Source organism: Dasypus novemcinctus, chromosome 5 (genome assembly GCF_030445035.2).
Source record: "Dasypus novemcinctus isolate mDasNov1 chromosome 5, mDasNov1.1.hap2, whole genome shotgun sequence".
NCBI lineage: Eukaryota > Metazoa > Chordata > Mammalia > Cingulata > Dasypodidae > Dasypus > Dasypus novemcinctus.
This window is the reverse complement of record NC_080677.1, coordinates 73,619,079-73,646,489: the sequence shown is the minus strand read 5'-3', so window position 1 is coordinate 73,646,489 and position 27,411 is coordinate 73,619,079. Positions and strand designations below refer to the sequence as shown.

Sequence of the window (27,411 nt, the reverse complement as noted above, 5' to 3'; positions counted from 1 at the left end):
CTTGCCTCCATGGTTTCAGAAGAGAAATCAGCACTTAATCTAATTGAGCTTCCCTTGTATGTGATGGTTTTCTTTTCTCTTGCTGCTTTTAGGATTTTCTCTTTGTCTTGAGCCTTGGATAATTTGATAAGTATATGTCTTGGGGTGGGCCTGTTGGGGTTTATGACTTGTGGAGTGCGGTGTGCTTCTTGGATATGTACATCTGTCTCTTTCAGTAGATTTGGGAAGTTTTCAGCCATTATTTCCTGCAACACTCCTTCTGACCCCTTTCCCTTCTCTTCACCTTCTGGAATGCCTATAATACGTATGTTTGAGCGTTTTGCATTGTCATTCAGGTCCCTAAATCCTAATTGGATTTTTTCTATCTTCTTATTGACCCCTTCTACTATCTGTTTGATTTCTGAGGTACTGTCTTCCACATCACTAATTCTCTGCTCTGTCTCTTCTAGTCTGCTGATATTTGCTGCAAGTGTATTTTTGATTTCTTGAACTGTGGTGTTCATTCCCATCATATCTGTTATGTTTTTGCATATGTCTGCAATTTCCCCTCCAAGTGATGTCTTCATGTTGTTAACTTCTTTCATTACTGCATCAAATTTGTCGGTGATAAATGTTCTGAGTTCTTTCATTCCTTGTGCCAAGTTTTGCTCCCCTTCGTGATTATTGGTTTGTTAATTGGATTCAGTCATGTTTTCCTGATTATTGGTTTGGTTTGTAGATTTTTGTTGCTTTCTGGTCATCTCTTTATTTTGACGAATTTAATCAGTTCCTTAGCTTCTTTGTCTGCTTTTGGAGGTTAATTAGTTGTTATTTTTGCATAGGTGTTATATCTTCTCTTTGTCACTTTTTTCTTCTTACTCAAGTTACTTGTTGTTGGTTAAGTTCACTTTAGAAGAAAGTAATAGTGTTGGGAAAAGGCAATTGTGTCAGCAAGGGTAAAGTGTAAAGTGGTATTGGTGATGTATGTTAACAAAGCAGGAATATGAGATCTGGGAGGATGGAGGTTAGATTCATGTAGATTGTATAGAGTTATAGCTGTAGGTAGAGTATCTTTTATGAAGTAGATGACTGAATATAGGCGGAATATGGTATGAACTACAAAGCTATTGTTTTCATGAGAGAAGGAAAAAGAAAAGAAAAGTAATAGTTTCAAGAGTGGATAACAGACAGAAAACAGAACAAAGGTATTAGAAATTAAGAGTTAGACACTTTGTGGATCAAAGAATGGGAGGTGGGGGGTGGAATATAGGAGAGACAGTAGATGATAGTGGTTATCAAGATGCAGGGGAAGAGGGATAGTGTAGGTAGCCTAAATCAGTTCACACAGAAATGAGGCAGTGGAGGATGGGAAAACCCAGCAAATGTGAGGTGTTCCCTGTAGCACGTATTGTGTACTTCCCACCGAATTGACGTCCAGACACCTTCCAACCAGCAAAAATCCCCGAAAAAGAGCCTTCAACGCTGCCCAGCCGCCCCCTGCAGAGACACTACCAGGCAAGCTCACGCAGCCACCATCTTGCCGAAAAGCCTGGATTCTAGGGAGTATTTCATTAGAAAATAAAAACCCACAAGGACTGAAATAAAGTGTACTGGTCTAGATATGAGATTTGGCCCTCTCCCTGTGTGTGTGTGTGTGTGTGTGTGTGTGTGTGTGTTTAATATCTGAATAAGACCTTTGACCTCTGAATTTCCTCATCAACGAATTGAGAATAGTGACCTCACAAGATTATTTGGAGACTCTAATGACATAATAGGCAGGAGATTCTTTGCAAACTACAGTGCGTAATAGAAGGGTAAAGCAATATTATCTCAGAATCCAATGATCTAAGAATCTTTGCAAAGCTTCCTAAAGGTAATAGTCTAATATCCTATGATAGATGTAAAACACTACATTTATGCAACAAAGGAGAGTGGAGCAATAAGGAATAAAAAACATCAACTCTTATCTCACAACATACCCCCAAAATTAATTTTGAAATTGGTCATACATTTATATATTAAACCAAAATTACAAAAGTGCTAGAGAAAAACATAGATGAAAAGTCTTTGAAACATTGAAGCAGCCAAAATTTTCTTAGATCAGACCAAAAAAAGAAAAAATGAATCAACATGAAAGCAAAAAAGTGCTAAAATGGACTCAAAGTTAAAAATGATTGCTCTTCAAAAGACACTACGAAGAAAATAAAAATTTAAGGCACTGACTAAGAGAATATATTGACAACACATATATCAGACAAAAAATGGTATACAGATATATAAAAAATTCTTATAAGCCCATAATAAGAAAGCAAAAAAAAAATAGGCAAATAAAGAACTGATATTTGACAAAGGAAGATATATTTGTGGCTAATAGCATATAAAAAGATGTCCAGGGAAGTGGATGTAGCTCAGACGTTGAGCACCTGCTTCCCATTTACAAGTTTCTGTGTTCAATCCCTGGTACCTCCTTAAAAAAACACACCAATATTATTAATTATCAGTGAAATTAGTGGCTAAAATTAAGACTCACAATAACAAGTGTTGACAAAGCTGTGGAACATCTGAAACCCTCTAACATGCTGGTGGGAATGTAAATGCTACAGCCACTTTGGAAAACAGTCTGGCAATGAAAAAAAAAAGTTAAACATATAGCTATTTTATAATCCAGGCAATCTACTCCTCGGTATTTACCCCAAAGAACTGAAAATGTATGTCTTCATAAGGATTTGTACCTGAATAGTTATAGCAGCATTATTTGTAATAGTTCCAAGGTACTAACTCTCCAAATGACCAACAACAGGTAAAAGAATAAACAAAATGTGGTATATCTTTACAATGAAATGCTACCAGTCATAAAAAGGAAGAAACTACTGGTTTGTGCAGCAACAGGAACTCAAAATAAGTATACTGACTGAAAGAAGCAAGACACAAAAGAATATTTAGTTTATTATTCCATTTATATAACATTCTAGAAAGTGTGAACCAAAGTATTGCAAGAGAAGACAGATCTGTGGTCACCTGGACAAGGGAGAGGAAGAAGGGATGGACTGTAAATGGACATGAGGAAAATTTGGGGGTGATGAAAATGTTTAGTATCATGATTTGGTAATGAATGTTTATTGGGTATATACATTTGTCAAAACTCATCTAATTATACCCTTTAATGCTTGCAATTTATTATATGTAGTGTACTTTAATAAGGTGTTTAAAAACTCAAACTATCAACAATTTAAAAAAAACAGTACTGTAGGTCATCATCATCAGGAAAAATACAGAGTATTCAGACAGTTTAACAATTTTCAGGGTCTGATAACCCCATAATGTGATGAGTATGTGTATTTTATGAGGTAGGATTTTAAACAGTAGGAAAAATCCAATGATACTCAAGAGTTTCATTGAAGTGTATTTAAAATGATTACATATAGGCTGCCATATGAAAGTGAGTAAAAATTACTATAACTCTTGAGAATGAAAATGAGAGAATTTGATTAAAATTACAACATGCAGAGTATAGATATTGTATGGAAACACTTTTTAATTTTTACTAATCTTTGAATCCTAGATTAAAGAGATGGGGGAAGGAAAGGGGTAAAGTAAAACAACTTTTTGAAGTTTTAAAGTTTATAGTTTCAAAGACAGAAGGAGGAGAAATGAACAAAGCCAGAAGTCACCAAGTGTTGGTAGAGGCCGGTAATGCAAATTCATACAATTTTTAGGTAAAATCACTACTAAATCGCTAAAGTGTTGTGGATGGAGACTCAGTACTTTACAATTGATATGAAATGTCTTCTAGACTGTGTCCTCAGGTTACTTAAGACAAAACATTTACCAAAGGAAATATATTGAACGACATGGACGAAGGGCCTGATCCAAATTTCAATGGGTAGATTTTAGTCTTCTAAAACGAATTTCTGGCTCTCTAATAGAAAGCAAATGCCATTCCAAAAATTGTAACTCAGGTCATCTTCTTGTCTTGCAGTTCCTGTTAATTTTGAACAAAATAATATAACTAAGGCACTTTTCTGATTTACCAGGAAAATAAAAATTCAGGGAAAGAGTGGATATACCGTTAACCAGTTTGACACTAATATAATTTTAGGTAACTGAATGTAATATGACTTTCGAACTAAAATGATTTTACATAAGTAAATGTAATATGCCTTTTGGAACTCCAAATTCAAGAATTTTATTCAACTTTTATTAAATATATATTAATCAGAGTACCTACACCATCTTTTTTGAATTTGTAACTCCACCCTCATGCACTCAATCCTCCTTTTCCTACTCTAGCTTCTCTTTTTTTTTCTCGGCACTTATCGTCTTCTATATGAATATAATCTATTTATATATTGTCTAAATTATTTTTTCTGTCTTCTATCATCAAATGTAAATAAAAGGGCAGGGGTCTTTGTCTATTTTGTTCACTAATGTATTCCAAACAACTAGAACAGTGCCTAATTTATAGTAAGGTGTAAATGAAACAAATTGATTCTTTAAACTCATAAATCATAAAAAATTTTTGTACTTTGCCTTATATATCATTTTTTCCTATAGAATTCTGTCTGCATTATTTAGTTTTCCTAACTATATCTATAGCCTATGACATATATAGATATGCCTATATTTAATTGTATTTCACAGCAAATTTGTTTTGTCCCTGCCACGTCTAAATATATCTAGTTTCCTCAGTGTTATGAAATAGTTGCCCGCCACATGTGATACTGAGGAAATGAAAGTAGTGAAGCTATGCAGAATAATGTTTCTTCTCCTTGAATAAACCTCTACAATATTTTTCTTGTGGTTTTCTGCAAGTTTGGTCTACAAAGACAGCTAGTGGATTTGACAGGAGAGCTGATGAATTTAATATTTCCTACAGAGACTTTAGTTAACATAATCAAACATGAACTGATAGATCGGTTATAACTAATTTAATAGATGCTACTAGACTCATGAATGGAACATTTGAGAATAAAATAAAATGTCACCTCACCTTTTTCAGAAGAAACAGACTATATTATTTTTGCATTACTGGGTGTTATTTATTTGTGAGAGTGACAAGAGCAAATGAATGAGTTTTGCAATATATCCTAGTTTGCTGATTTTAGGTAATAAGCTATTTTGAACCTCCAGGATGTGCATCACTTTGAAAGGAAAGTTTCCAATAAGAATATAAAGCTGTCCTTGATAGGTTTTGTTTTATGAAATCTAATAGATTAGGAATTACATTAGGAATTACAGGATCTCCTTACATGGGTGACAGATTTGGAGAATATCTTTTCTCTAAGTATCTTTCTTCTTTTTCACCATATAGAAAATTTCAAAGCCATAGGGATGTGGGAGGAAAGTCAATGGGAATCATTGGGAACTTGAATACTTGTATGTGAAGGTGTATTTGACATCACATTTTGTTCAAATAGAATGGAAATATTGAAAAAAATTTTGTGAAAATAGACATAAAAAAGACAGTTCTCATTTCTGAGTATCAGTTAAATTTCTTTTAATAGTGCTATAGTATCTATTATTTGTGCAAAGAAAAGGAAATAATTTAAATCACTTTCATTTAAATCAATTCTCTAGCTCAAGAATAATGAGAAAAAGTATGTCAAGAGTTTTCAGAAATGTTCCAGCATGTGTATGTATCACAGACAAATATACTATCAGTTAAGAACCCTTATTGGGCAGATAATAATTTTTAAAAATCACAACCAAATTTCCTTATTCTCACTCTGTTGTTGATGAGTAATAAGTTTATGATACATTTAGACAAAAATGGTGACTTTTAGAGAATGTCAAGAGAGTTAATGTACACTCAAAATGAACATTCTGCGCTTCTAAATAAATATGGTTTATTGATAATCATACTGATAACACTAAGACCTAGCAAATTTCCAAAATTATCTTTACAGCCAGAAGATATATTAATATATAACAATTCTTTGTAACAGCAGGTCATGTAAAAATGCAGGTAAGTAAAATAATTACTCTTTAAAATACACATAGGTTTTTAAAATGAAACTAAGTATGAAACATCAGTCTTTCTCTTGGAGGACTTGAAAGGATATCTCTAGACTTTCCTTGCTCCAAATAGTGAGTTCATTCTTCTATTTGACAGTACAGTATATTCAACTACGGGAAAATTCTCAAAGAGAAGCCAATCTCCCTAAAGCCTCATGTTTATCATTTGGAACTCCAGAGTTATTTCAGTAATAAATCATTGATTCCCATTCTCATGATTCTAGGCTTTAGTTCAGAAGGACCATTCCATTCTTGTAGGATTAGATCATGTTGCAAAGATACCAAAAAAGCAAGTACACATATTCTGAGAGTGTCCTGAAATAATCTCTTCCTCCCAAATTGTGGTCATCTCTAAAATTACTTTTTTGGGTCAAAGGGTAATAAGGAAAAGTTAACAGAGTATGCATTTATTTATTTGATGTAGGTAATGCTTCAAACAGTTAAATATTTAAATTCATATTTAATTCATACTTTACCTCTCTCATGTTATTATTTTTGCCCTTAAAAAGAATAAATTAGGATTTTATTCCATATTTTAATGCAAAAATATTAAAAACAATTTTAAAACCACACAATTATCCATATCTCTAACTGAACTTCAAATAAATGTGTTCAAGACTTGATTGCTTATTTGGTAAAATTTGTTAACATGGGCAAGATGAGAACACAGACTTTGTCCTATAATCATACCTGAGATTTTTGTAGGTGATCTTAAAAATTCCATACTTGTACAGAAGAAAGAAATATTCGATATGAAGGGCCCATGCACACTCTTCATCTATGTATGAAAAAAATGAGTGCAGGAGAGATTGTGGTACTCATCCAAAGTCCTAGATCTCCTTAACACATAAACACTCTGTTTCCTGACTGCAATTTCAAGGCGATGTCATGTTGCTTTCTTTTTAGGTATTCACTGGTAATGTTAATATGAAAATGGTTTCAAAACCTAAAACATCAAACTTTAAGTTATTTTAGAAGTTATTTTGAAAGCAGTATACATTCGTAGACATAATTGATATGTGATATCTGCTTGTGAGCCATTGGTAGCCTGTTGGCATCACAGAGTCTCAGGTTAGTCTTTTTTGAACTACTTTAACTCCCCTTAATTCCACTCACTATCCTTTCTTCTCTTGGAAAAACAAAAGTCTCTGCCTCTTCCACATTACATTTCCTTAAATAGCATGGATTTACAATAGGAAAATTGAATAGGCATACTTGTTTTCCAGAATTAAAAAAGCATGGGCTTGCACTCATTTCTGACTTTGACTATGTGTCTTGATTTAATTTAATCTCTGAGACAGTTATCTGTTTTATAAAATTGGGTTGTTTGTACCTACTTCTAAGGGTTTGAGAGCATTAATATTAAAATATTTGAAACATTCTATAACATATAGTGAGCTCTCAATATTTTCTCTCATTTGAAGAATGCTCTCACATCATGTGTAAAAGATTTCAAGTTTACTATATTCCATTTTTCTCGAGTAACATGAGTTCTAGGCTTCTTCCCTTCTGAAACATACTCCACGCAAGGGCCAAAGTCCCTTTTTAAAGGTGATGCTGAAATCGTATCATAGATATGAGGGGGAAAATAAATAGCACTGACATTCTGATGTAGTAGATTTGGAAGGCAACCCAGGACTGCCTCACCCCTTATACATATTTTTTAAAAGAGCACTTATTTAATAGGTGCCATGATTAGTTTGCCTTTTTTCTTGATTTTCCTCATAGATTTATCCTCTTTTTATATATCTTCAGATTGTTGTAGTTAGACTTTTCCTATTTTTTTTCACATCAGTTCTCTCACATACCACATGGATATGAATAATTTTGAAGTTAAATTAATGACATCTCTGTTTTAAAGAAATTTTTTGGGCCTATTTGACAATTAGCAAAATTGCCAGTTGAGAATACTTCGAATTTTGATTTTATTATCATTCTGTCCTTCCATACTCAAAAATGGAACTCAAGTTTAAAATGTGTGCTTCACCTACCTTCAGCCAGAGCCCTGATAAGAGGGTTGAAGAGATGGTCAAGGGCCAAAAACTGCACCTTAACCAACAGGCTGCTCTTCTAACAGGAAACACATTAATCCTAATTAGTACTTGTTCACTCTCTGTAGTCATCAATCTAAATGTTCACAATCAAATATGACAAACCCTGTCAGTTTTTATATATTTCGTTTTTCAGGTTTAGAAAATTCCATTTTATTCATAGTTTGACAAGGGCTTTTAAAAATCAAAATTGGGTAAAGGTGTTTATCTTTTTTTTAAAAGTTTTGAATCTCATGAGATAAACATGATTTTTCTCTTTTAATTTGAAATATGGGAAATAACATGAATTGATATTCTACGAGTATTTCAACCTTGTATTCCTGGGAATAATTTCTGCTTCTTTTACTTTTTAACTATTTATAAATAGCTCGAATCAGTGTGCTAATATTTACTCTGGCTTTAGTATCTATATTAGTGAAGGAGATAGGTCTGTCATTGTTTTTTGCCAAATGTTGTTATCAAGGCCATCAAATAAATTGAGAATAATTTTCAGAAAGAATTAATGTAATTTTGAAATGATCCATTCATTGACTATTTCATAGACCTCACTTGCAATGCAGCATGGCCCTGAAGTTTGATCTGTACAAATGTTTTAAACTACTGATACAATTTCTTGAATTATAAAGATATTGAAGTAGTTTTTTGTTTGCTTGTTTGTTTTTCATTTAGTCACTTCATTTGTTGCTTGGTCAAGCAATTTTTCAATTTATGTTGTCAAGTATATTAGCATTAATTTTTCCTAATGGTCTCTTATCATCTGAATTACTCTAAAACAGGTAACTAAGCCACCTTAGTTATTCTTAATATCATGTAGTTATGCTTCCTTTCTTATTTTCTCCTTTGATTTTGCAGGAGTTTTGACTTATCTTTTGAAAATATCCACATTTGTTTGGCTTTGTTTATCCTCTTTTTGAAGGATTATCTTGTCTTTCATTATTCCTTTTTTATGCTTCATATTTATTTGGAAAATATAAGCTCTATGTTTATTTTTCTAATGGCCACATAGGAATACCATTTTCATGTACTCGGAGTTCATTTGGATTTTATTTATGAAAAACATCTTCCAACGATTCTGAAATATTCTCAGGTACTTTTTCCTCAAATATTAATTATCTTCCATTCTCTATAAAATCATCTTCTGGAATATTAATTGATCTATATTGCATCCACTCACTCCCTCTCCATGTTACTTTATGACTGTTTCTTGTCAGAGTAATATATCCCCTTAGGGATTTATAACCACAAGCCCACACATAGATTTGTCATCCAGAATTTGTACTACCTTGTGATCCTAAAACTTCAATTAAAGAATTAAAATTAAAGTGGCCTTGTGTTGGCAATACTCAAAGGCTACTGGCAGAAACAAAACAAGTAGTTTTTAAAGGAACCTGTCTAATCCAGGCCTTAAGAAATTCCCACAAAGAAACTTTCAATAAAAATGAAAAAAATCACAGTCAAAAATCATACCCCAAATACAAAGAAAACATATATCGTGATGAGAACCAGACAATAGGCAGCAGAAATAGATCCAGAAAGCCTTCAGATAATAAATTTTCCAAACATGGAATATAAAATAACTATGTCAATATGATTTTATAGGGATAAAAGGGAAGCTTCATAATTTGAGAAGAACCTACAAAGAAAGTGGAAACAAATTTGAAAAGGAAACAAATAGAATTTCTGAAATTGAAACTGAAATAATGTATCCCATATGTTTGTTACTTCTTAATAGAATAGGACCAAGTCTTTGTCTTACAAGCCTGCCAGGAAAAGGAGCACCCAAACTTTTAAATTTCTTCCTGTGTAACCCAGAGAAAAAAGAGACCCAGTTCTGAAAGGGAGGAAAAAGAATCTTAAACTTTCTTTTAAATGGAAGATCCTGACACGTTGTAGGTACTGTATAACATTTGATGAATGAATAAATGAATGAGAAGTGGAGAAAATGAACTCTGCATTTTGATCTGAAAGTACTCCATGAGGTTGTGTGTCAACATCTGTTTAACCAGAAAACACCCATCTCTGTCACTATCCAGCTTCTTCCTAATACAGTATGGTTTACCTCTGACACAACTGCACTCTAAATCTCTCAGATGACTTGAGACAATATTGTTATATCTTGAAATAGCAAATGACAAGAAACGTATTTTCTTTTCTGCTAGATGAGGTTTTCTGATTGCCTCCAAGAAGTTTACTAAAAACAATTGGAAGTGCTGGCTTATTTGTTTTTGAAGTAGTTATGCAATAACCACACTAGATCTCAAGTCTATATTGTAGACATTTTCCAATTGTTAATGAGTAATTTCTTACACTTTTTATACCAAAATTCTTATTTCTTTGCTAATAGACACAGGGCATAGTGATTCTGAACACGTGTGTACAAATGAACATGAGTGGCTTCAAATCTTATTTTAAAAGAAAATAATTACATAATCCAGAACTGCTTTCATCCATGCTACAGTAGGTTGGCCTTCTGTACTGGAAAAATAAAAATTTAGCTTTTTAACTTGTTTTTTCAACATGACAATAGAGTTGCTTCACTTTTATCTGTTATCTGAACTTTCTCAGTTGACCCAAACAGGTATACTAGGTAGGAAATTGAACCTTGAATTGGCTAAAATATGGCATTCTTCTGATATTTAAGAAAAAAAAAATCTGGTCTAATGCGCATGCTAGTTTTTTATTTAATTATTATTAGTTTGTCTAAGTGTCTAGTTCTGTTACATAGTAATAGTAAGCATCATTAACCTGCAAAATTCCTCATTAGTCTATCTAAGTTTGTTTTGTTTATGTCAATAGAAATAGAATATTGTGGCTCTATATTATAATTTCTTTGAATACTTCAGCTTCTAATTTTATATTTGTTTTATCTGATAATATTTAAAACAATGTATGAGCATTCTTGGATTTTGAAAAATATTTTAATGAATATATCATCTGCCTTATCTTGTTACCATACCTTTTAGGCTATAAAAGGAAGAAGAAACTAAAATACAGAGTTATATGATTTTTCCCACATATGCTTATTTTAGATAGACAGATAGATAAAAGATAGTTAGATATAAGTAGGTAGACAAAGATTTCTTTAAGCATTCATTAATTGTGAGGATATTAATGCACACAACCATTTGATATAACTTAACATTTCAAAATAGACCTTTGCTAAACACACAATTAACCTTTACATGCTGGCTATATGAAAAAGGGAAAAATCAATAATAAAAACATAAGCTTGTGAGCATCATATCTACAGCTTTCACTTGAGTTACTAACTTCTAGACACACAAAGTAATCTAAGAGATATCCCCAAATTGTTTTCTTACAAACATTACAAATCTGAATGTTCCAAACTAGACTTATTACCTCTTCTCCTTCTTCCAACCTAAACTTTGCCCTGCATTGCACATACTAATGAATGAAATAATCACTACACCCAATTTCGCCCTTTATTAACTCTTTTCTACCTGTCATATGCAGTAAGCCAACAACTTCTGTTGATTCTGTATCCTAAGGTCCCTCAAGTCTCACTTCCAAATTTGTAATCTCTACCTTAATTTAGAATCTCACAAAGTATTTGCTGAATGATGACAATTTCCTAATTCACCTACCTACCTCAAACCTCTTTATAAAGTCCTTGTCCCAGGGTGATCTTTGAAAAAAAAAAAAATCAAGTGTTATCATCTCACTTCTATATGTCAAACCTATCAATAGCTTACTAAAGACATCAGATAAAAAACAATCTCCTTATAGGATAACATATATATGACTAACTTCCAGCTCTTTGTCCATATGCCAAGTGGATGTCTATGCTCAAGCCACTGTGAAGAATTTGAAGGAATATGTTAGATTCTGATTTTGTCAGCTATCTATTCATCACACAGTTCTGACTTCCTGTCCCAGGCCATAGAAATTCAATGGAGAATTCTCATAGAACTCAAGATACACGTAATAATTTAAAAATTGACAGAAATGAAAATGAAAGGTTTTGTTTCATTGCAACTTAACTATGTAAACTTAAGTAGCCGTATTACCTTCTTAAGTCCTTTTTTTCTTATCTATATATTGAAAATAATAATGTCTATTGTATAGTTTTCTTGATGACTGAAAGAGATAATGGAGAGAATAGAAAAAAAGAGAAATATGAGAATCATGCCATCAGAGGTAGAGCTAAAACTAAATTTTGTGCCAAGATGGACCTTCAGAAATTGGGCAAGAAACTGTCAGAAAAAAAACAAGCTAAAGAAGACTATATAATTGAGTTGATGGAATAGGAAAGTGCAATGGGAGGGATGACACAAAAAAACAAAGTTTGGGGATGAATGGGTAAAAATATGTTTAAGAAAAAATTTTGAGGTCCTTCAAAGTGCAATCAGGTTATTGAAAGATATCAGAAATTTTCAAATATGCTCAAGAAATTGGGTAAGAGAAAGAATTTTGGAATCATTCTTCGGAAAGTGAGACTTAAGTCCTGATATGAGATCCCAGTAGAAAACACAGACAGAAAAGTGCAAGGCTCAAGGAAAAACCCCACAGAAGGAATCTACTTCTGTATGGAGAGAAGAAGCAAGCTACGATGAAGCGAGGTTAAAACAAAACAAAACAAAATAAAAAAACGGAGAAGGCACTGTGGTATTATGGAAGCCAACAAAGGAGAGAGATTAAATGTTACTAAGTTCTCTGAGTTTTGTGATTTGGGAGTTATCAGGGCCCCGTAAGAGATAATTTCACAGTAGAGAGGAGGATACAGAAGTTAGATCGCAAATGACTGAAGAGAACACAGGGTAAGGAAACAAGGCTAGGGAGAACAGACTACTTTGAGAAGTATTAGTAATTTTTTTAAAAAGGGAGCCTATAAGTCAAAGGAGTTGTGACATGAAAGAAAGTATTTTAGGCTAAATGAGAGAAGCATCTTTATTGGTCTCGAGGAAGGAGCAAATAGAGAATTTCGAAGTCTGCAAAAAAAGAAACCAAGGTAATTTATGGAAGAAAATTCTTAATTATGGAAGGAGGTAGAAATTATAGCGAAAAAGCTGAAATAGCCTTAAACGAAAATGAAATACCACTTCCTTAAAACTAGACGAAGTAGGAGAGAAAGGATTGATCACTCTCTTTCCTGTAAATATGTGGGGAGGAGAGAAGAGTTGAGGATATGGTATTGGGAATATGGACAGCTGCCTTTGGAATATTTTAGTAGAAAATTATAAATAAAATAAGTATGGGTCCAACTAAAGTTTAGAAAAAATGAATTTGTTTGTGTGCAAACTGAAAAAGATACATTGTTTTGTTCTACAACACCTGGGAATGAAGGAAATTGGGAGTTTACCGAGGGCAGAGGGGTGCGCGGGACCAGAGATCTGTCCTGAAGGCTGAAATGACATTAAACTGCATCATTTTGGAGGAAATCATCTGGGAGCAGTGTATTCAACATTGGTACTTAGAGAGCTTTGAGGAATTACCCGGGGTTGAAGGTTAGAATGCCAATTAAAGTAGAAGATTAAGAGATACACCAGAATTTTAGGAGGAACACAACTGAAATGGAGATATAAGATATCAAAGAACTGCTTCAGTAGGAAAAAGTATGAGAAATAAAAGAATATAAAATACTGGTGAGAGAGGGAAATTTCAAGATTCTTAAAGGAAAACAATTATATGTAACAATTTTATTATATTTGAATATGAAATATTGAAACAGGAATTCAACCCATGACTTCTACATTATTAGCACCAGTATCTAATGAGTGGAATGGCTATTTTTCATATCTTGATGAAGTCTCAAACACATTTTCACCTTGAATCCTTCTTTAGGTTCAAATTCTACATTTATGCATTTACATATCAGTATTTGGAGGAAAATTAAATAATGAGATGTAATTCTGAATTGTAGCCTAAAAACTTAGCTAAAGGTGTATTTTTATTTTTTTGCAAAACATATCATGGCATTATTACACCACCAAATATTTCACTAACTTCCTTCCTAACCCAGTTCATATGATACAAATTTGTAAAACCATAAAGAAAAGTTATCTTCTAAACTAAGAAATAAATCAGAACTGAAGTGTGAAGTAACAAACATAAAGAAAGCAGACCTAGGAAAAACAGAGCTTGACACACTGAATCACTCCATAATTTAATGATAGGTATTTCTTTGGAATAGATAAAAGTTTTAGCCAACTATTATTTATAAATAAAGACACACACACACACACACACAAAAGCTACCTAAGAAAGTCAACAAAACAGAATTTGATTTTCTTATTAAAATGTCATCTTTTCTATGGCATCTTTACAGGTTTACTTTTTTTTTTTTTTAAAGCACTTGACATTAATGTCCTGATAGCAGCTATCAAATATGCCAGGAATATATGAATCAGCTCCAATGTTTCCTAGAAGCCTGTTTTTGCTGAAGAAACAGATTTGGTATCTGTTCTGTAATTTTACTAAAGGTCTGAAAGGCATAATAAAAAAGAAATCTGCCTGCAAGATAATCCTTTCATTGTAACATGACATTTCGATAGCTCTTCAGATTCAGTGATATATGGTGTCCAATATTCCTAATGGTACAACAACTCTACAGGATATATTAGAATTGGGAAAATTGGTGTTAGGTGTTTAAGGACCTAGAAATTCACCAAATAATAGTGAGTTTCAATGTGAAGAATTAATTCTGCTTAAAGCAAATTTTAGATTTCTAATTTTTTGTTAGACTTGGGATCTGATCACTATTAAGGTTAAAGCGGTTAGTCTCAAATGATATATAATCATTAATAAACTTGGAAAGTGTGGTTTGGCCCATACTAAAGAATGGGGATCATTGTTTCAATGATGGAACAAATTAAATAGGCTTCATTGGTAGAGAAGAGTTCAGTGGGGGTGGAGGAGAATGTGAAGGTTTCATTTAGTTCCACTGATGTATTTTATGATGTTTGTTTATTTTTTAGAATGCATCTTACATTGTTATAAACACTTTCCTTTATTACCACATTTATTATGATGTTTAAATGAAGCCAAAACATATACAAAACTTAAAATGTAGAGAATTTGAGCTCAATTTAAAAGTGAGAACCAAAAAATGTGTTGACTTTTTTGCTTTGAATTTAACATTTAAATCATGATAGAACTCAAATAGAGTCCATAAGGGAAAAATTTAAGAGTCTGGTTTGTAATTAAAATAAGAAAAACTTAAGAGAATTTGATTCATTTTATATCAATAAAGAGGTGATGGAAAGATTCAGTGCACATACTTTTGGAACCAAATAAATCCAAGCTCATTATATAGTAATGACAAAACAATGTATGAAATCGTGATTTTTTTGGTAAAGTTGTAATATACTGTTAATGACTCTTGTATCTCTTTACAAAATGTTACTCTTTCTCCCAGATCCAACCTACCACTTAAATCTAAAATTAATTAGTATATTGAAAATAACATGTCAATTCTTCCAAAATTTTATACAAATACAGAAAAAAATTCAATGTATTGCATCAACACTCTTAAGCCAGAGTTCTTAAAACAAAGAGTACATGAAATGCTTTTATAGGAATGCTTGGCTTTCCTCCCCACTTTCTATTTGCTTTTTCTATGTCCACATCACTTCCACTCTTGATCAAAACCTCAACGAATATACTGGAGTGTTAGTAAAAGTGCATTTGCTGGCTTCTTAAGAGCTTACCCCAACATTCTTCTGTCAACAACCTCTAGGTGGTTATTTGCAAGTGCTTGGTGTGTGCAGGCATGGAACTACTGCATAAAGAGAGAAAATTTCCTCTCTTTTGAGGAGCTGGGAAGCTAATAGTTTAGGAGATACTCTTTTTTTAAAATTAATTTTGTTAATTTTTAAAGTAGCTTTAGATTACATATATGTTACATTAAAAGTACAGGGGATTCCCATATGCCCTACTCCCTTCCCCTCTCACACTTTCCCACTTATCAACATCTTTCATTAGTGCAGTACATTTGTTACAATTGATGAACACATTTTGGACTATAGTTTACACTTTGAGATACTCTTGATACAGGGAGCAAATTAGACACAGTAAAGGAAAACTAAAAACAAAACGAACAAACAAGAAACAAAACCAACTGTGTGTGTGTGTGTGTGTGTGTGTAAGAGTCACAGTTCTGAAATGAAACAAAGTCTTTTTGTGTTTAAGAGCAGGGAAAATACATAACTGACTAAATTTAAGTTCTTTCTTTTTATAGGTCTTTATTTTTATTTCAAATTGTTTCTTCTTTCAGTGACCACTACATGCTAAACTTTTCAGTATAGAAGAATATGTGTCATGCAGATTATTTTCATTCTTTCAATTCATTGAACATTCATTTATTATTTTGAATGTGTTTGTTTCATCGAACATTAATTGAATTCATAGTGGTGATAAAATATTGTGCTGAATTTTAGAGAATTAAAAGATAGAAGAGACATGATTCCTCTTCTGAATAAATATATAAATGTCCTAAAAGAATATAAATGGGGAATTATTGAAGTGTATACACAAGATCATGGACAGTATTCATGAGTCTGAATAATACAATTAATATAATTAAAATTACCTTATCACTACTCTTTTTTAAAAGTTGAAACCAATTTATTTTAAAATCTCAAATAAATAAATATATTAACTTCGATGTCAAAGAACTCAACATATTTCTGTTCAAACAAACTGCCATTGATCTTTATAATTTGTAATTGAAGGATTGTTCCAATAGAAAAAGCTGAAAATAATTAGGGTACTATATAATAATGTAAATGTTTTCTTTTAATGATAGTAAATTATATTATTGACCTCGGGAAATGGAACTAATAAATATTTGACCCTCTGCTTAAAAAAGATAAGAAATAAAAACTAAATAGAAAAACATTATTAAATATTTATAGAAAGCAGGTAGTCTATTTGAATTCCTGCACACATTTTCATAATAAATCTCTCATATAGTAATACAATTAAAATTAAATTTTGAAAAAACTAAATATATCACAATTGAATAAAAATAAAACGGGGAAAAAATTACCTAGTAACAGCAACTTTACAGTTCTTGCATCTCGCTCAGCATCTTCTTGAAGCTTTTTCTCCAGTTCCTTTGATCTTTTGGCTGACTCTTTACTCTCTGAACTAATTCCACTCCCCATCTTGTGGTGTTAGATACTCGTCAGTTTATTTGTTCAAACTTTTTCAAAGGTGAAGCACAGCTCTGTTTTGGACAAAGGATGTAAGAGCAATGCCCTGCTGAAGTACCCAACAGTCCATTCCCTCAGCCTCTAAAATTCTGCTTTGACTAAGGAGATGCTTTCTCACCTGTCACCTGATCAAGGGTTTAAATCGTACAACCCTGATAGAAGCTGAAGAGGAAATTCATTATGCTTTCAAGTTAAAACTTGCATATCTTCTTAAATGAAAACATGAAATAATATAGATGGTGGCAAGATCTGTAAAATAAAGATCATCTGCAATGAACAATTGAAACAGAATATTTCTCCCTAACAGCAGTCCATGTTACTCTGCTTAAAAAGTATGAATATGAATCAAACATGTTTGCCTCTTTTCTTCAAATGTTTGAGTCCCTAAATTCCTCATAACATATCACAATTACAATATTTATATTCAATTATTCTAATCTTATTGCCTCCCTCCACTTAGATTAAGACTATAATATCCCTAAATTTTGGTTATTAATATTGGGGATCTCTTACTTTCTGTCAGTTAACTGCAAGAAAAATTTTTTTTAAAGAAACATGGGAATAAATCAATATTGCTCTTATATTTACACTTACTGTATTGTCACAAACATAGAATTCACCATATAGTGCTGTTAAGTTATTGATTTTTGTCTCATTGGCTCTCTCTCTATAAAGTGAGCTTATACTGCCTGTGAGGAAGTCAATCCATCAACGTTAATTGAGGCCCACTTGATATAGACATGAAGCTGTGTTGCTGTGTTTAATTTAGGAAGTGCATTAAGTCTTGGGGTCTTAAGCAACAGCTGTCAGCTGGAAGAAAGTTTATTGATTTGGTACCAAGGGAAGAAAAAGCAATGTTCTTTGAAATAGTGAGTAATTCGGTTCTTCCTAAAAGAAAAATGAATACTCATATATGTTCCACACTACCCCATTAGATATCATGTCTTCTTGAATATCTACTGGCTTGAAGGCAGAGATTATGTTGCCCATTATTTATATGATGCACAAAGCACTTAATAGGTATAATACTTTCTTTTTAAACAGTTACCTGAGGTGGCAGACAAGTCTTTCAATGTACATTTTGAGATTTTTCTGCTAGAAAATGCTTGAATCCTGTCAGTGCTGCTCTTCTTGTGGGATCACATTGCCAAGTATGAACAGGTGGGTTTTTGCATATGTATACAACAAGGAAATAGGCCGCCAGGTTAAACACACATTCCTGCTTTGTTTATTTTTCACGTAAAAAGAGTAGGCTGCAGATACATAACCATAGTCAAAACTTTGTGGATTTCAACCCTCACAGCCATGTTATGACAGCATAAAGCTGTGGAAAGGCAGGTAGGCAATGGTTTATGCAAATCATGTGACATTGCTTTTACAATGCAAAGGGCCTGTTCCAAAGGAATGAGATTGGCCCTGCCTAGTTTATCCCCACCCAAGAGGAGAGAGTCCACTCTGAAAGCCACGTGGGAGCACACACATTAAAATGATCTCTTTGCCTATTGCTTTAGCATCTAAGTTGAAAATATATAATAGCCTGAATATATAGGATTCTTATCCATTATAATCTTGGACCAACAAGATACTTCAATTAATTTTCATTCAAGTAAATACCCCATCCATAGCTTTTTGATGGGAACATACCCTGGCTGTGGCACTTCCTCCATTGGTTACTGACTAAAACTGACCAACTCTTTAGGAAGGAAAAGTTTACATTTTCTACATTGTATGCAAATGGTAAATGTTCACTTTTCAGTGTAACCCAGAATGTTTGGTACTGCTTTATGAGATTATTGTTATTGATTTCCATCAGTGATTAAAATCTTGTTGACTTAAAATTCAAGATGTGTCTGTAATTAGGGGCAAGACGCAGAGGAGAGTAAGAGAGCAGAGGAAGTTCGTTTCTCTGTCCTCTCCCCTGGGTGCCCCGGGCACAACATCACTAATGAGCTGGAGTTGTTAACATGGGTATTAGTCCATGTTGCTTGACTCAGGTATGCGGCTTTGTGGACCTAAGGAAATGGCAAAAATCAAAACAGAAAATTCTAGTAGAGCAGGAACAAAATCTTCTCAGCTTGAATGTCCTCCACAGTGTTTGGCACTAGCCTTAGGAAATGGTTAATATGTAAGTGACTTTTAGCTAAATATAGACCTGCTGTGCTCTCCTGAGGTGAGAGTGTTCCACTACCACCTAGTGCTCTGCTTGGGTGAGTGTGTAGTTAGGCTTTCCAAAGTTCAGTGTCATGGTTGTTCTATCTCAGGCACATCAGTTTTAGAGTGGCTTAAACCAGCAGTGAAAAAGCTCAGTTTTAGTCTGTAATAGTACCAATATATATAATTGCAACTGTTAGTGCAACATTTACACATTTTTCTTTGCCATAAAAGCTGAGAAAAATAGAAGATAAAAACAGGAAAGGAAACAAATGAGATGCTTTTTATTCAGTGAACAATATGGCCATGTGTTTTTTTTTATTCTTGAAAAAAATATAAAGCTATTCAGTAAACACAAATATCATATTAGAATTCTATGTATTGACCAACTAAGAGAGTTAGACTGCTTTGTACACACAAATGCAAACACGCATGCATGTGCACACACCCATGAACACACACGTAAACAAGAAAAATTGTGTTGGAGTGCCATGATCTTTTAGAAACAATATCAAGAATAACTTTCAAGAAACGTATTTTTGTTTGTTTTTCTTGCATTAGAGCATCAGCTGGAATGGTGATATCTGCTTTTGGCAATGGCCTGTACAGGAAAAAAAAAAGGGGGGGGAGGGGGTGTGAATCAAATACAGAAAGTGAACTCTCCTCTCTAAAAGTCACTTAAAGACCACAAGCCCATATGATGGGAGTATTTTTTCCTCTTGCTGTTTTTGGTCAGGGTCACTGTGGAATCTTTGCAATGGGATATTAGCCTTTAAACAGATGGAATAATCACTATTTTCATATTTATAATTCAATGTATAGCTTGAAGTGACATGGAATTATTTGCCACCTTCTTTGAACACTGAGATTTCAACCTACTTTTTGGATAGACCTCTTTTGCCAGCATTACTTGGTCTTCTGCAGTCCTCAAGAGGGATTTTCCCTGTGGATGTTACATGTGGCTAATTTCAATGAGTTGCTACAGTGGCTTAGCACCTGCTGGAAATTGTCAAGGCAGGCAGTCATCAGCATTATTCTGTATTTTGTTTCTATATCTTACAGGAGGTGTTGACTGCAGGCATTGGGTCCCTGGGTGGTTTGAGTCCTAGCTGCCTTAGCAATGACCTTTATCCTTGTACAGTCCCATGAAAATTGAGGCAAACTAAACATCCTTTGCTGCTGGTACTCAAATTTGCACTTCTGGGAGACCTGAGCATGGTATTTCCTCCAGAGATTTCATGCCTTTTGGGGTTTCCCAAGAGCAGTTTTTTGATCTTGAGGGAACAGGCCATAGTTTGCTCTTTCAAATTAGTACATTCAGATGGTGCAATAGGTTTACCTTGCCAGCATTAAGCAGCCCTTATGTCTTAAAAAGTAACACAAATATTTATTTTTATTCATTGGGAGTGGTTCTACCTTCACCAGCTCTATATACTTTTCTTTATGGATTAGGATATGATTGTGCATAATGAATATTGGAAATAATTGACAGATAATCACAGCTGTTTCCCAAGGGGACTCTATTTGTCCCAAATTTTCAGTTTCTTTTAAGAAGCTCTTCACTTCTCTTTACCACATTTCCCTTACAAACTTCCTTAACCTTATTTCTCAGGAGCTACAGTCCAGATTCTTCTTAGATTTCCTGATACTAAGCTCTGCTCTGACCCTGTCCACCCTGTCTAATAATAAGAGGCTAAGTTTACTCAAATAGGACTTGGTCATTATACTTTCTTTCTGCAAAAACAAATAGTTCGCTATTAATTAAAAGCTTTCTATCTATCTCTCTCTGCATTTCTGCCAATTCCAGTTTATGTAGGACGCCATTAAGAGGATTAATTCTCACCCTGGGCTATACCTTATTGGGGTAATTTAGTCAAAAGGCCCTGAACTGATTCTATTCTGATCAAAGGTTCACAATATGTTCACACCCACAGGAATGGACTAATTTAAGAACATGATTTTCCGGTGTCCACAAAAGACTCAAACAACCACATACCCATTGGGTGATTCTTTACTTTCCAAATTCCTGAGAGGAAATTTTTGCCACTCAGTTTGTCCTACCTCATTAACTATATAGAACACTTTTCCGTCTCCAAGCCCTATATCCATTCTCTTCTGTTTACAGGTTACAAACTGAGAGTTCATAGAAAACAAACCATGCTAATTGAAATAAGTTGTGAATAGTGATTGACTAATAGATGATGTTTGGTAGTTCTTTCATTCCGTCTTGGAAAGGCAGCATCCTTCTTCCCAAATGATTGAAAGTGTGAAATATTAACCTAGGAATTGCAGGAATTTGTTTATTCAACAGTTAATCTTCTGTAGTATGCCAGGCGTGGGAGAGTCAATGGTTGAAAAAAAAAATAGTCAAAGATGCCTACCTTTATAAAGCTCAATTTCTAGTGAGTGTGTTTGTGTCATGTGTGGGTCTAACAGATAATAAAGAAGATTAATATCAAAAGCATATAGATTATAGATGGTGAAAAATGCTAGGCAAAAAATTGGGAAAGGGGAAATAAGGAGCTTGGGGGTGGGTTGGGGATGGCGGAATAGAATTTCACATAGCATGTCCTGGGAAGACCTTGCTGAAAATGTATAGTTGCCCAAGATCAGGTTCCTTGGAAACTAAATTTGATATGAGAAAATGCAGCAAGAAATTGACTGGAAAGTGTTGTTTTGAACAAACCTTGTAAGTGAATGAGGAAAGCAATATATGGGCAGAAGGTGAGGTGGATTGCAATGCTGTTGCAATAGGAAACTCAGCCAATCCTATGGTGATCTCTTGTGCTGAGCTGGCCCTTAAGATTTGCACTAAAATGAGGTAAAAAGACTGTAACATTGTACCCCTTTAAGTACCGGACTTAAGTGTGTGAGTTGCCCCTGGGAAGAGAGCATAAATTTGGATGTGACTGATCCTTTTGGATGAGAATAATTTCTGGACAGGTACTCAGCTGGAACCTGTCATATGGGGGAAAGATCTCTCAATATTGAAAGGGGTTGCAGTTTTCACCACAGTCCACTCCTTACCATGTGGATCCTCTAACTTAGTTCAGTATGTTCACCACATCTGGGAATGTCCCAGGGTTCTTTTTTCTGGGGAAGCTTACAATAAGAAGTTTAGTGGAACAAACTATAGTCCCTGACAGTGCTCCTGTTCTCAAGACTGCAACTGTTACTCATCATCTCAAACTCTGCTACCTATTCTAGATACCGCTCAATCTCAAATAGCACCTAAGTGACCAATTCTCCAGGTTTTTCCAGGACCCTGGGGGTTTGAGGGTGTGACCTGGTCAGTTTACTAATGCTTTTGCTTGTGTAGTGACTTAACTCTTCGGTAACCCAGACTCCTACCCCTGAGTGTTTTAAAGTCCTTGGCCATCACACCTTTCTTAGACTGTGACTACAATCCTTGTTATTTATTATGAAAATTAATCATGGAAATATCAATAGATATTCCTCAGGATCACCTGGGTGCCAAATATATTCTTGCCTGGTTTCATTGTGTGACAGTTGTCCTACCTTGTCCTGATGCCCAGGGTCAATTGTCCATACCAGGTTAGTGACTCTTTTCCTTGCCTATCAGTCTCTTGGCACGAAGAAGTGCCAAATAGTGATAAATAGACAGCTGTAGCATATTGTTTAATAGGAATCTTATTGTGGTCATGGTGGAAGCTCTTCCCCTGTGAAAACCAGGACATCTAGACCCACAGAATCTAATGTTGTAAAAATGGGAAGTACAAATTCTCCATGTGAGTCATTGGAACAGATGGTGAGCAGAGGCTCTTCTATTCCCATCTCTTGCTTCCCAGACCCATGTATTCTACCTTAGGGACACAATAACCATATAATATTTATTGATTTAGGGTGTCTATACGGTATACTGAGAATGACTTTCATCTTCATTCTGGTGGCTCAGCTGTACTTTCAAACAGCTATTTCGTTGATTTAGGAGTCTGGTAGCTTCTAAGCGGTACAAAATGCAATAGAACCAGTGGATTTCTTGATCATATGTTCACTGCTGTCCCTCTTTTTCTGCAAATTGAGTCTATTGCTCCAAGAAATGCTATGTGGCATTCAGGGCCAGTAGCTCAAATATTCTGCATGCCCTTGGACAGTGGTACTGGCTAAGCCTCTCAGTCAGGAAAGGTAAATCCATTTAGATGATGTGTTGATTCTAGTTAAGATGAATGGCTGTCCCTCCCAGATTAGTAGTAGTCAAATGCACTTAACTTGCCAACAAATATCTGGTTGTTTTCTTGGAGAGATCACCATAACAGTGGGTTAATCTTCATTTCTGTCATTGGCAATTTGGGCATCTAGCACACACAATGACTATATCAGCCTCAGGAAATGAAAGCTCAAACTGTCAGATCCATGTGTAGCCTCCATCTGTCACTATGGACACTCTATTACTAAGCCCTTTGGGTTAACATTGGGGATCTCCTGAAAGAGATCTGGTGATATTGACTAGCCAAGTCTTTCTAATTTGCTCCCATGGTGGATATTAATTGGTGACTGTTAATATGCAATATAAATTATCAACAGGTTTCTTTCTTTCTCCCTGATCTTCCAATCTTTCTCTTTCTAGAACACTGATAGGTCTTTTGCAACTATACATAAGTACATTTTACTCTTACCTCTGCTTATTTCTCTTTCCACACAAAGTGCATGACCACCTGCACTGTCCAGATCACCACACATTGGGAGGGTTGGCACTCCCTGTTTCTCTTCAGTTCCACACTTACGTAGGGCTAGCGTTCAACAAGCGTTTATTTTTAGTTTGCATGTGAATAAAAAGCTGACCCATCTGTGAACTTAGCTTGACATTTTCCTACTTTATTAGTTGGTTATAAATGTGAACTGAGGGAGAGTCACTAGTTTCTGGGTCATTTTCTAAGATAGCTTACTTTCCCTTCTGGCCTTGCGCAGGCCAAATGCACATTGTACCACTTCTACCTAACAATGAATTACTGTTAAGCCTGCCCAACTTTATGACTTGATGGGACTTATGAAACCCAGCTCATAATAGGCACCTCTGGCCACATAGTAACTGGATATTCTATTGTCAGATACTTCATTTCTCCCAAGGTTCAGGACATGAAAATAGCTATTTTCAAATGGTATATATTCCTATTACAGATTGTATAACTGAGCTTTCTATGGGCCCTTATTATGATTCTCCTACTGTGGCTTTTCTTAAACCCTACAAGTCATCTTTTCTCACTGTGTATAACTCTAACACAGTGGTTCTCAACTGATAACTCTAACGCAGTGGTTCTCAACTGATGATTTTTCCTCCAGGGGATATATGGCAATGTCTGGAGACACTTTTGGTTATCACACCAAAATGTGAAGGGGCTGCTACTGGCATCTAGTGGCATCTGCTAAAAATTCTACAGTGCACAAAACAGTTCCCCCAAACAAAGAATTATCTGGCCCTAAACGTCAATAGTGCTAAGGTTTAGAAACCCTGTTCTAGTACCAGCGAGTCTGTTGGAAAAATTGTCATACATGGCAGTGTTGCTTACACTGGCATCTACATCTGCTACAGAGTCCTTCTTCTGGGCTTCTCACAAGCTGGGGGCTTTTTGTGACACTTATACAATAAACAAATACTAGAAGCATTACCTAGAGAAATATATAGCAAGACTAAATGCTTAATGGCAAGAGGGACACAGAATGCAAATTTAGAGCAGAGAAAGAACAAATCTTTTGGAGTAAGAGAATCTTGGGATAAAATCCTGCCTTCACTAGTTTTGTGAATGCATCGTAGTCATTTCCTCCAAGCATCAGTTAACTCATCTGTAACGTAAAAGTAATGATACCAGTAAATTTTCTCTGAGACTGTCATATCATGAAGTAGTAAGGAATTTTTATTCTGAATTGGAACAACAGTATAAATGAGCAGAATTGGCAAATAGGAAAAATGTACTTAAAATACAAAATAATATGATTAATATTTAATGTATTTGGTAATGTAGCAGGATCTCTTTAAGGTACCATAACAGGCCTTTGGAAAATGAAAATTCAGGACTTTTACTCAAGTGAGAAGCCATTGTTTCACTCTGGAAAGGGGAAGATATTTTAGAATTATGAGAAGGATATCAAGACCTGAAGTGACACATGTCTGTGAGATTTATAAATAAGCAACCCTAAATTCCCAAGTTCAGACAATGATGAACTCTTACTTCATGGTAATAGGGTTCTTAATTTACTCTACAAGAGGGCTAAATACATTTTACTAACCCCCATTCAAACATTGCCAGTGGCTTTCTTTTGGGGGGAGGGTGGTGGTGGTGGTTGGCTTTCTAGTTTCTCAGCTATATGGTTCCAGTGTGCTCTTCTAGTCTCCATATCTCACCACATTGACACAAGTTTTTTGCTGTTCAAAGCAGTAAAAAACAAAATATACTGAGACTTCTCCATGTTCCTCAAAATAAACTATGCTTTTCCTCTCAGTGCCTTTTCCCCTAAAGTTGCTTTTATGTGAATTGTCATCAGGAATCTGATATATTTCCAGAATACCAGGGTAATATTCAATTTAAGCAGAAAATAAATGCTATGTAAAATAGGTAGCCACATATCTAGCTTTCAGGATATTAGATTTATATAGTATAATGTCAAACAATTTGGGTCAGATACAAAAGAAGTAAGAAAATGAGAGGCAACCTATTTCCTCTCATTTTCTTAACTTCAGCAACCTCTTTTCATTATGGGTAATGAACCATTATGGGTAATGGACCATTGGCAGAATAAAGAGAAATACTTTGAAGTCCTCCAAGGTGTTTGTCTAGAATGGACAACAGATATTACTAAATAATCCTCAACCTATTGCATTTGACCTGAAACCAATCTCTTTGAAGGTAGAGTTAGCCTAATGTGAAGTGGGTGAAATCATTACCTGCACTATCTTACTTCCCTTTTCAGAGTCTATCTCTTCTTTGTCTTGGTACTTTCTTACGGAAAAACCCAGAGACCTCCCAAAACTTCCCACTATCCAAATGGCACACATCACCCAAACTTTCCCAGTAAGCAGACCACCATAATCCAGACTTATTCTATCCCCTCTTCATTCTTTCAAAGCTCTTGTAATGATCAACATGATTTAAAGGACAAATAGGTCTCCTTGAATTTGTCTTCTTATCTAAAAGTGAAGATATTAAAATTTACCTATTATGATTAGTGAATGAACTAACAGATGAGAGAAAATTAATACAGTACCTAGCATAGAGTAGTTGCTCAAAAAATGGTATTCTTCCTTGTGCTGTGCCCAAAAGCAATGTGATGATAACACTGGCCTAGTTAACTAGTGATGGTTACATCTATAGCACAGCGTAACCTGAGTGACCTAACAGATATGTTTACTAAGATATTCTATAGACATCTGGTTGTGGATGCTGTGCTGAGACACCCACTTCCCCTTTAAGAAATATGGACTTACCCCTCAGTTGCTAGAATGTTCCCATCTGATGGCTGTAAGATGTCAATTTTACCCAGAAATCTCCTTTACTTGAAAGTAGCTGCCTCACCCACCTCCCAAGAATTGGCGTGTCCAGTGCCTGGTGCCTCACATCAGGACAAATACTAAGGGCTATTTCACCTCCAGAGCTTCCCGTGAGGTTGACTGAGACCTGTTAAAACTGCATTGAAGTCCAGCTTCCCTTTTTGCCTAAGCCTACTATTTTCACTTCTTGATGTGATTCTGAGAGCATGCCCTAATAGCCTTCCTTCACTCTAGTCACTATTTCACAGTTCCCAGGGAACTACACCCATAGTACACCCCAAGCTAAGTATGTCTAAACCCCACCATCACCACCTCCAGCAAACCTGTTTTCCATACTGTATTTCATGTGCTGAGTGACAATATCTTCAATTCAGTCACTTAAGACATTGTAGTCAATTACTCTAACTTCATTCCCACATCCAAGGAAACACTGTCTCATTTTTAACTCTGAAATTTCTCACAAACCTATGAGTCTTTTTCACTCTTATTTCTATTCCCTTTATTCAGACACTTGTTCCTTTCCTGGATTATATTAATA

The 27,411-nt window shown here is 34.6% G+C and overlaps 2 protein-coding genes across 2 annotated transcripts in view; one reads left to right on the top strand and one right to left on the bottom strand.

The window, feature by feature from the left end:
• Window positions 1–17,179, bottom strand: part of GNAT3 (G protein subunit alpha transducin 3) — a 60,860-nt gene extending 43,681 nt beyond the window's left edge. Inside the window, exon 1 of the mRNA XM_004473384.3 lies at window positions 17,053–17,179. Within this exon, the coding sequence (XP_004473441.1) occupies window positions 17,053–17,170 (118 nt within the window). The 5' untranslated portion in view covers window positions 17,171–17,179. The remainder of the gene's footprint in view (window positions 1–17,052) is intronic.
• The window catches only part of CD36 (CD36 molecule (CD36 blood group)), a 323,059-nt gene that overhangs the window by 144,586 nt on the left and 151,062 nt on the right, over window positions 1–27,411 (top strand). The gene's annotated exons all lie outside the window — the stretch shown is intronic.